At 46.4% G+C, this 10,620-nt stretch overlaps 2 protein-coding genes and 1 pseudogene across 5 annotated transcripts in view; 1 reads left to right on the forward strand and 2 right to left on the reverse strand.

Moving 5' to 3' along the window:
• RPS6KB1 (ribosomal protein S6 kinase, 70kDa, polypeptide 1) overlaps nt 1–316 on the reverse strand; it is a 73,092-nt gene extending 72,776 nt beyond the window's left edge. For all 4 annotated transcript variants that reach the window (XM_011979167.1, XM_011979165.1, XM_011979164.1 and 1 more), the window contains exon 1: nt 37–316. In XM_011979167.1, the coding sequence (XP_011834557.1) occupies nt 37–177 (141 nt within the window). In that variant the 5' untranslated portion in view covers nt 178–316. The remainder of the gene's footprint in view (nt 1–36) is intronic.
• A 99-nt stretch (nt 317–415) lies between these two features.
• The window catches only part of TUBD1 (tubulin, delta 1), a 32,854-nt gene continuing 22,649 nt past the window's right edge, over nt 416–10,620 (forward strand). The window contains exons 1-4 of the mRNA XM_011979168.1: nt 416–662; nt 2,324–2,534; nt 4,342–4,489; nt 9,491–9,707. Coding sequence (XP_011834558.1) covers nt 2,363–2,534; nt 4,342–4,489; nt 9,491–9,707 — 537 coding nt within the window. The 5' untranslated portion in view covers nt 416–662; nt 2,324–2,362. The remainder of the gene's footprint in view (nt 663–2,323; nt 2,535–4,341; nt 4,490–9,490; nt 9,708–10,620) is intronic.
• LOC105539064 lies at nt 5,239–5,890 on the reverse strand (annotated as a pseudogene).

Genomic DNA, 10,620 nt, shown 5'->3' on the forward strand with positions numbered 1-10,620 from the left:
CCTGTCACCTCGGGCCCCCGGGGACCCGGGCCTCACCCCCTCCTCCAGCTCATCCTCTGAGCCCGCGTCCTCTGGCTGGTCCAGGTCTATGTCAAACACTCCTGCCATGTCCTCAGCTTCCCTGTCTCGGAAGTCCGGCGCTGGGTAAAAGCCGTCCCGCCTCCTTCGTCGCCTCATGGGCCCGGACCCGCCGCAGCCACCACCGCCGCTGCCGCCATCACCGGCTGCTTAGGCTCAGTGCGTCTGCGCCTAGGCCCTAGACTGGCTCCTAAAGTTCAGCGCAGGAGCATGCGTACAGGGTTCCGTGAAGCCAAACGGTGGGCAGTAGACATGCGCAGAACTATCGCCAGGATCCAGGTGCTGGCAGAAACATGCGCAAAACACCAGCCGAAGCCGCGCTTGGAGACTAGAGCACGCGCATTGTCAGCTAAAGCTTTCGGTGGACATTGAGCATGCGTACCATATCTGAAGTTCGTAAATTGAAATTGAACATGCGTAATTAATCTTTCTGAATAGGAAAAAATATATACACAACAAAAACTCTCCGTTTATGGAACATGCGCATTCGTTCTCAGGTGTTTCGTGTTGAAAGTAAGCATGCGCATAGTGAGTAGGTTGGTCCGAAGTTTGAACGGGACAGAAGTGTTTGTCCGCATCTGGCGGTGAGTCGTGTTACGTGTGGGGAACTCCTGGGGCCCGTGGGGAACGGGAGACCTTTTGGCTTTGCTATTTACTAGTTCTGTGTCGTGGCCTTGGAAAAGTCAGTAACCTTTCAGAGCCTCAGTTTCCTTATCTGTAAAATGAGGATAATAAAATACCTACTTTGCCGTTTGACATTTTAAGCACGGAGTCTGTCTTCACAACCCACGGCTCATTTCCAGTGTTGCATAGACCTGATGTGAAGTCTTTATCAAAAATTATCAATTTTCCTAGGTAAAAATAATGAGGACCTGCTCTAATATTTCTTTTGCTTTCTTTCTTTTTTAAAAGGAGACAGGGTCTCGCTATGTTGCCCAGGCTGATCTGGAATCCCTGGGCTTAAGTGATCCTCCCGCCTCGGCCTCCCAAAGTACTGACATCACAGGCATGAGCCATTGCGCCCGGTTAATATTTCATATGGTTTTCTTTCTCCAAGCTCCATCTTTCTTGCTGTCCTACCTGAGCTAAACACAAAATCTTTCTTACAGGTTTTACTAAAGTTACCAGGCTAGACTAGTGGAGAAAGCCTAAGTCATATTTAGAAGAGAGAAAATTAATGTTAATTGAATGTGCAATATTGAGCTCACTTCTGCGTTCTACATGTTCTTGTGGTGTGGAGGGTGGTACTACTAATTTCTTCAATCGACATTTGTTTTGTCTTGTTTTTATTTTTATTTTTTAATCTTTTTTTTTGTTTGAGACAGGAGGATGTCACTCTGTCACCCAGGCTGGAGTGCAGTGGCAACATCTTGGCTCACTGCAGCCTTGACCTCCCAGGCTCAGGTGATCCTCCCACCTCAGCCTCCTGAGTAGCTTGGACTGCAGGCGCACACCACCACGCCCAGCTAATGTTTGTATTTTTTGTACAAACAGGGTTTTGCCATGTTGACCAGGTCTAGAACAGCCAGGCTAACGTGATCCTCCCAACTCAGCCTCCCAAAATGCTGGCATTGCAGGTGTGAGCCACGGCACCCAGCCTCTTTTTTTCTTTGATCACACCTCAACTAAGAAGAATGTTTTGTTTTAAATGTATGTTTAGGAAAAAAGTGAGTATAAATCAGATTTTGGAAACTATTGAGCTGTGTATGAATGGATTCATGTACAGTAAATCACAAATCCCAAAACCATATAGAGAGTAAGATAACTTCCTTGAATGACTGGCTCCTTAGACAATGCAGCTGTTCCATCTCCAACATTATATATGTATGTGGCATTTTAAAATGACTTTTTGGGCCGGGTGCCATGGCTCACGCCTGTAATCCCAGCACTTTGGGAGGCCGCGGTGGGCAGATCACGAGGTCAAGAGTTCAAGACCAACCTGGCCAACATGGTGAAACCCCGTCTCTACTAAGAATACAAAAATTAGCCAGGCATGGGAGCACGTGCCTGTAATCCCAGCTACTCAGGAGGCTGAGGCAGGAGAATCGCTTGAACCTGGGAGGCGGAGGTTGCAGTGAACCGAGAGTGTGCCACTGCACTCTAGCCTGGGCGACAAAGCAAGACTCCATCTCAGGGGGGAAAAAAAAAAAAGACTTTTTATTGATATATAATTAACACATATGGCATTTTATTTGTTCTTATTAGTAATATAGTGGTTCTCAAAGCCTATTTTTTTCGATTACAGGTTGTTTTTAGAGGTAATACACCTAGTTTGTGGCTCAGCATGTCAATTGTAACAGTGCAACTTGGTCAGTGTGGCAATCAGATTGGTTTTGAAGTTTTTGATGCTTTGCTTAGTGACTCACACAGTTCCCAGGGACTCTGCTGTAAGAGAGAGAATGAGGCATATCAAGCATCTTGCAAAGAGAGATTCTTCAGTGAGGAGGAGAATGGAGGTAGGTGTGGCCCACAGTCCTCTCCTTTACTCTGATAGAACCAACCCCTTCAAAGCCAGGCCTTCCACATGGTTTTCAAACCCCATTCCTTCCCATCTCACTAGGGAATGACTTTGTTTTTGCTTTTCATTTCTATGTTAATAATCTTTGCTTTTCCAGTGGCATTTTCCCTTCCACATGCTCAGATCTCACCAATTTAAAACCAACCAAACAAAACTCATCTCTTGACTATAGCTTTCATCTCCCTTGTTATCTCTTTGCCTTTCTTCTAAGATTCTCAAAAGAGGACCCTGCTTAATCACCTGTGATCCTGCTTCTGCCTCATAGCACCATTGAAGCTGCTCTAAAAAAGGTTTCCAGTGACCTCCGAATCACCAGATCCAACTACTGTTTTTCTTTTCTTTTTTTCTTTTTCTTGTAGAGACAGGTTCTTGCTATGTTACCCAGGTTGGAGTACAGTGACTATTCACAGGTCTCAGTCTCCTGAGTAGCTGGGACTACAGGTGCATGCCACCATGCCTGGCTCTTTCTTTTCTCTCTTTTTTTTTTTTTTTTTGAGAGAGTCTCGCTCTGTCACCCAGGCTGGAGTGCAGTGGCGTGATCTTGGTTCACTGTAACCTCCGTCTCCCGTGTTCAAGCAATTCCCCTGCCACAGCCTCCCAAGTAGCTGGAATTACAGGTGCCCATCACCATGTCTGGCTAATTTTTGTATTTTTAGTAGAGACAGGGTTTTGCCACGTTGGCCAGGCTGGTCTCGAACGCCTGATCTCAAGTGATCCGCCTGCCTTGGCCTCCCAAAGTGCTCGGATTACAGGCTCTCTTTCTTTTTTCTTTCTTTCTTTCTTTTATTTTTTTTTTTTAAGACAGAGTCTAGCTCTGTCACCCAGACTGGAGTGCAGTGGTATGATCTCGACTCACTGCAACCTCTGACTACCAGGTTGAAGCAATTCTCCTGCCTCAGCCTCCTGAGTAGCTGGGACTATAGGCATGTGCCACCACACCCAACTAATTTTTTGTATTTTTAGTAGAGACAGGGTTTCACCATGTTGGCCAATCTGGTCTTGACTCCTGACCTCGGGTGATCCGCCCGCCTCAGCCTCCAAAAGTGCTGGGATTACAGGCATGTGCCACCGCACCTGGCCAATTTTGTATTTTTAGTAGAGTCAGGATTTCACTGTGATGGCCAGACTGGTCTCTAATTCCTGGCCTCAAATGATCCACCTCCCTCAGCCTCCCAAAATACTGGGATTACAGGCATGAGCCACCACACCCAGCCTCCCACCTGCCCTTTCTAAGGCTAGTTTGATGTCTTCATCTCTGTATTCCCAGCACAGTCTGTGGCACATCATAAGCATTCAGCATATGTTTGTAGTCTTGACCCAGGTACTCTTATTTTTTTCTTTTTTTGAAACAGAGTCTCACTCTGTTGCCCATGCTAGAGTTCAGTGGTACAACCTTGGCTCAGTGCAACCTCCATCTCCCAGTTTCAAACGATTCTCCTGCCTCAACCTCCCAAGTAGCTGGGATTACAGTCACGTGCCACCACGCCCGGCTTATCTGATCCAGGTATTCTTTTAGGCCTGCACTGATTCAGCCTGCTTAGCAAATGCTGGGCTTGGTGGACATCTGCATATGCCTGCTGCTGCCCACTGGGATTTCTAAGCAGTATGGCAGATCTTTCTATCTCCAACCCCTGGAATTTTTTTTTTTTTTTTGGTATTTGGACACTTATGCTCTGAGTTACTCAAATAAGACATAAGAAATATTTTTTTCTTTTGATGTTTTTGTTTTTGTTTTCCCCCTCTAGTTCCAATTGCCCGGGCTGTTCTTGTTGACATGGAACCCAAAGTTATCAGTCAAACACTGTCAAAGGCTGCCCAGTCTGGCCGATGGAAATATGGTCAGCATGCATGCTTCTGTCAAAAACAAGGTTCTGGAAACAACTGGGCATATGGGTAAGAATAATTCCTTGTGATTTTCAATTTAGTGACAGCTACACAGTCGATTAATAGATAGCGAAGTTAGAACTGTACAGTTAATATACCAAGCACATAATTTTTTTTTTTTTTTTGAGGCGGAGTCTCCCTCTGTCGCCCAGGCTGGAGTGCAGTGGCCGGATCTCAGCTCACTGCAAGCTCCGCCTCCCAGGTTTACGCCATTCTCCTGCCTCAGCCCCCCGAGTAGCTGGGACTACAGGCGCCCGCCACCTCGCCCGGCTAGATTTTTGTATTTTTTAGTAGAGACGGGGTTTCACCGTGTTAGCCAGGATGGTCTTGATCTCCTGACCTTGTGATCCGCCCATTTCGGCCTCCCAAAGTGCTGGGATTACAGGCTTGAGCCACCGCGCCCGGCCCATAATCTTGAAATTGCTGTTTTAGACTTAGAATTTGATTTTACCCAGAAGAAACTCTCATTCCCTGCCTGTGTCTGTGCTTACGGTACAGGTAATGTTGAACTCAAGGATCTCTTTCAGCAGGATTTTCCATCTTCCTCACTGTCGTGCTGCAAACTAACTTACCAAAATATAACAACTTACCAGATATAATATCCGTATCTGGCAGATATCTCAATGATAGAAAATACTACAAGACAGTAGTTCCCAAACTATGCTGCATATTAGAATTTCCTGAGGTTCTTTGGAAAAGTCCTGGTGCCTACGGCTCACTTCGAGAGATTCTGATTTTTTTTTTTTTTTTTAAACCACAGCACTGAGTTTTATTAGGGATTCCATTCAGGTTAAATTTCTAGGAATGAGGGAGTCCTAGTTAGAGGACACAAAAGCCCACAAAGCCTCCTCAGATCTCATAGTGCACCACCGACTCAGGTTCTTTAGAGGGATCACTGCCTCGTTCCAGGTACAGATTATTGCAAGCATACTGCTTTGGCCCCACAGGCTGGTAGACAGGGTACATGTCCCCCACCCAGAACATGAATGTCATGAAAGCCATGAAGCTGAACAGCTGCATACACGTGACATTCCAAGAAACAGGTGTGGGGGACATATCCACACAATTCCTGGTATACATGTCTAGGTGCCAGTGCGTTGGTTCACCCCAGTTCAACCTCAGGTCCGGCTGGTCCCAGCTATACCATGGATTCCTCTCATGCTGTGAGCGGTCAGGGAGCTTTGGGTAGTCGCCATACCGCATGCCATCATCCGGATAAGGCTCGTAGTCTCCCACACACATATTATACTTCTTGGGGGCGGCAGCCCGTCCTTCTGGGGTCCTAGGATAGGACGCTGGGAGCATGTCATTGGTCATGCGGGAGGCTGTCCGTGCGCCCAGCGGCACCACGTTCTGGGATGCCCTTTGTGGCCACTGGATTCCCAGGAACCCGGCCCTGGCCACTGCCATCTTCACCTTCATGTTTCCCTTCTGCCGAGATTCTGATTTAACTGATATGGGGTAAAGGCCTGATGTTGGGTTTTTGGTGTGTGTTTTTTTTTTTTTTTTTTTGAGACGGAGTCTTGCTCAGTCGCCCGGGCTGGAGTGCGGTGGCGCGATCTCGGCTCACTCCAAGCTCCGCCTGCCAGGTTCACGCCATTCTCCTGCCTCAGCCTCCCGAGTAGCTGGGACTACAGGCATGTACCACTATGCTCAGCTAATTTTTGTATTTTTTTAGTAGAGGCGAGGATTCACCGTGTTACCCAGGCTGGTCTGGAACTCCTGGCCTCTGATGATCCACCTGCCCCTGCCTCCCAGAGTGCTGAGATGACAGGTGTGCACCACCGGCCCTGCCTGCTGTTGGGATTTTTTAAAGGTCCCTAGGTGACTTTAATGTGCAGCAAGTTTTTTTTTTTTTTTTTAAAGACAAGAGTCTCGCTCTGTCGCCCAGGCTGGAGTGCGGTGGTGCGATCTCAGCTTACTGCAATCTCTGCCTCCCGGGTTCGAGTGGTTCTCCTGCCTCAGCCTCCCGAATAGCTGGTACTACAGGCACACACCACCATGCCCGGCTAATTTTTGTACTTTTAGTAGATACTGTATTTCACTGTCTTGGCCAGGCTGCTGTCAAACTCCTAACCTCAAGTGATCCACCCGCTTCCACCTCCCAAAGTGCTAGGATTACAGGCATGAGCCACTGCACCCGGCCATGTGCAGCACAGTTTAAGAACCACTGCTTCAGGACTGTTGTTAGGAATATTAAATACTATACTGTATCATAAACTTGTAGAACTACCTGGTATTATTGAAAGCCCCAGGTAAAGGAATGGCCACTACTCACCCCTGTAATCCCAGCAATTTGGGAGGCCAAGGCAGGAGGATCACTTGAGCCCAGGAGTTCAAGTCTAGCCTAGGCAACAGAGGGAGGCCCTGTCACTACGAAAAAATTTTAAAAAGACATTAGCCAGGTGAGGCTAGGCACAGTGGTGCACGCCTGTAATCCCAACACTTTGGGAGGCCAAGGTGGTGGATCACTTGAGGTCAGGAGTTTGAGACCAGCCTGGCCAACATGATGAAACCCTATCTCTACTAAAGATACCAAAATTAGGCCTGTCGCAATGGCTCATGCCTGTCATCCCAGCACTTTGCGAGGCCGAGGTGGGCAGATCATCTGAGGAAAGGAGTTTGAGACCAGCCTGGCAACACAGTAAAACCCTGTCTCTACTGAAAAATAGAAAAAATTAGCTGGGCGTGGTGGTAGACGCCATCCCAGCTACCCAGGAGGCTGAGGCAGGAGAATCACTTGAACCCAGGAGGCGGAGGTTGTGGTGAGCCCAGGTCATGCCATTGCACTCCAGCCTGGGCAACAAGAACAAAACTCCATCTCAAAAAATAAAAAAAAATTTTTTAATTAAAAAATTAGATGGGTGTGGTGGCCTGTGCCTATGGTCTTAGCTCCTTGGGAGGCTAAAGCAGAAGAATCACTTGAACCCGGGAGGCAGAGGTTGCAGTGAGCCAAGATCACGCCACGGCACTCCAGCTTGGGCAACAGAGTGAGAATCTGCCTCAAAAAAAAAAAGAAATTAGCCGGGTGGCTGGGTATGGTGGCTCTTGCCTGTGATCCCAGCAGTTTGGGAGGCCGAGGCGGGCGGATCACTTGAGGTCAGAAGTTTGAGACCAGCCTGGCCAACATGGTGAAACCGTCTCTACTAAAAATATAAAAATTAGCTGGGCGTGCTGAACTGCGTCTGTGATCCCAGCTAATTGGGAAACTAAGGCAGGAGAATCACTTGAACCCAAGTGGCAGAGTTTTCAGTGAGCAGAGATCATGCCACAGCACTCCAGCCTGGCCAACAGGGCAAGACTGCATCTCAATAAAAAAAATTAGCCAGGGATGGTTGCATGCGCTTGTAGTTCTAGTTACTTAGGAGGCTGAGATGGGAGAATTTTTTGAGCCTGAGAGGTCAAGGCAAGGCTGCAGTAAGCTGTGATTGTGTCACTGCACTTCACATTTCACTCCAGGCTGGGTGATGGAAAAAGACCCTAACTCAAAAAAGAGAAAAGAGGTGGGGTGAGGGGTGCCAGGCGCCATGGCTGATACCTGTAATCCCAACAGTTTGGGAGGCTGAGGCAGGCAGATCACTTCAGGTCAGGAGTTTGAAACCAGCCTGGCCAACATGGTGAAACCCTCTCTGTACTAAAAATACAAAAATTAGCCGGGTGTGGTGGCGCTCGCCTGTAATCCCAGCTACTCAGGAGACTGAGGTGGGAGGATCACTTGAACCTGGGAGGCAGAGGTTGCAGTGAGCCGAAATGGTGCCACTGCACCCCAGCCTGGGCGACAGAGTGAGACTCCATCTCAAAAAACACAAAAACAAAATAAAAAAGGAGAAAAGGAATACCCTTAGCCTACAAAAGAGAACTTTTGGAGGAAGATTAAAAGAAGTTGCTCACTGGGCACAGTGGCTCATGCCTGTAATTCCAGCACTTTGGGAGACTGAGGCAGGAGAATTGCCTAAGGCCAGGAGTTCACAACCAGCCTGGGCAGCATAGTAAGACACTGTTTTTTTTTGGTTGTTTTTTTTTTTTTTAAAGTTGCTAATGGGTATAAAAATACAGTTAGATAGAAGCAATACACTCTAGAATTCAATAATACAGTAAGGAAATTATAGTTGATAATTTATTGTATATATCAAAATAGTAAAAGTAGCCAGGCGCAGTGGCTCACACCTGTAATCTTAGCACTTTGGGAGGTTGAGGCAGGCTGATCACCTGAGTTCAGGAGTTTGAGACCAGCCTGGCCAACATGATGAAACCCCGTCTCTACTAAAAATACAAAAATTATTATTTTTCTTTTGGTGTGGTTCGGGCACCTGTAATCCCAGCTATTCGGGAGGCTGAGACAGGAGAATCTCTTGAACCCAGGAGTGGGAGTGAGCCAAGATCGTGCCATTGTACTCCAGCCCCAGTGACAAGAGTGAAACTCTGTCTCAGAAAAAAAAAATAGCTAAAAGAGAAGAATTGTAATGTTCCCAACACATAGAAAAGATAAATGTTTGAGGTGATAGATATCCCATTTACCCTTATTTGATCATTACACCTGTGTACACATACCCAAATATCACATGTACCCCCAAAATAAGTACAACTATGAAAACCCCAAATATTAAAGTATCTGATTAAAACCTCAAAAATAAAGAGAACTTTCTATACTCTGTAAATTCCCTCTGCTAGCAGTCCTGTTCACCTGTTAACCCATTTATGCCAGAGGTTGCAATTTTTTAAATTTTTGCATGAGTGAAAAATCAGACCTTAGTAATGGCCTTGAGCAATAGGTTATAAATAACTCCCACATGCTTAGTGTTCCAATAATGGAACACTAGGCATAAGTGGGTTAAATATATTCAACTTATGTATTTAAAATTTTGTCAATCAGGATACCTGTACCTTTCATGATAGTTCTTCGCTTCCATAGTTTTGAAAAAAACCTCTCTATTCTATATCTGTCTCTGCATCACATATCTGTGGTTAAATTGAAAAGTGTTTGTGTTTGTTTCTTTTGCCATTGCATAGTTACTCTGTTCATGGACCCAGGCATGAAGAATCTATAATGAACCTAATCCGGAAGGAAGTGGAGAAATGTGACTCTTTCAGTGGTTTTTTCATCATAATGAGTATGGCTGGGGGCACAGGATCAGGAATAGGAGCTTTTGTTACACAGAATTTACAAGATCAGTACTCAAACTCATTGAAAATGAATCAGATTATTTGGCCTTATGGAACTGGTGAGGTATGGACATGTTAATTGAAAAGTTTATGTTTTATGTTCTTTGCAATAGAAATAAATGTGGGTAAAAGATTGCTCTCACCCTTTCATTGGAAATGTTAAGTTACGGCTTCCAGAATGGTTATATAATATGGTACTTTCATGAGTACCATATTATATGTGGTATATATGTATCTTCGCTTAAACTTTTCCAAACAGATGAAGTATCCTTGTTTTTAAAAATTTCAGAGAGGCCGGGCGTAGTGGCTCACGCCTGTAATCCCAGCACTTTGGGAGGCCAAGGTGGGCAGATCAGGAAGTCAAGAGATTGAGACCATCCTGGCCAACATGGTGAAACCCTGTCTCTACTAAAAATACAAAACTTAGCTGGCCATGGTGGCACAGGCCTGTAGTCTCAGCTACTTTGGAGGTTGAGACAGGAGATTCGCTTGAACCTGGGAGGCAGAGGCTATAGTAAGCCGAGATCGTGCTATTGCACTCCAGCCTGACAACAGAATGAGACTCCATCTCAAAAAAAAATTTTTTTTAGAGAATGGCTGGACACAGTGGTTCACACCTGTAATCCCAGCACTTTGGGAGGCCAAGGTGGGTGGATCACCTGAGGTCAGGAGTTTGAAATCACTCTGGCCAACATGGAGAAACACCATCTCTACTAGAAGTACAATAATTAGCTGGCTGTGGTGGCACACACCTGTAGTCCCAGGTACTCGGAGGCTGAGGCAGGAAAATCTCTTGAACCCGGGAGGCAGAGGTTCCAGTGAGCCGAGATCACGCCACTACACTCCAGCCTGCGTGACAAGAGCAAGACTTCTTAAAAAAAAATTTTTTTGGCCGGGCGCAGTGGCTCACGCCTGTAACCCCAGCACTTTGGGAGGCCGAGGTGGGCGGATCATGAGGTCAGGAGATCGAGACCGTC

The sequence above is a fragment of the Mandrillus leucophaeus genome, unplaced genomic scaffold (genome assembly GCF_000951045.1).
Source record: "Mandrillus leucophaeus isolate KB7577 unplaced genomic scaffold, Mleu.le_1.0 Scaffold20, whole genome shotgun sequence".
Classification (NCBI taxonomy): domain Eukaryota; kingdom Metazoa; phylum Chordata; class Mammalia; order Primates; family Cercopithecidae; genus Mandrillus; species Mandrillus leucophaeus.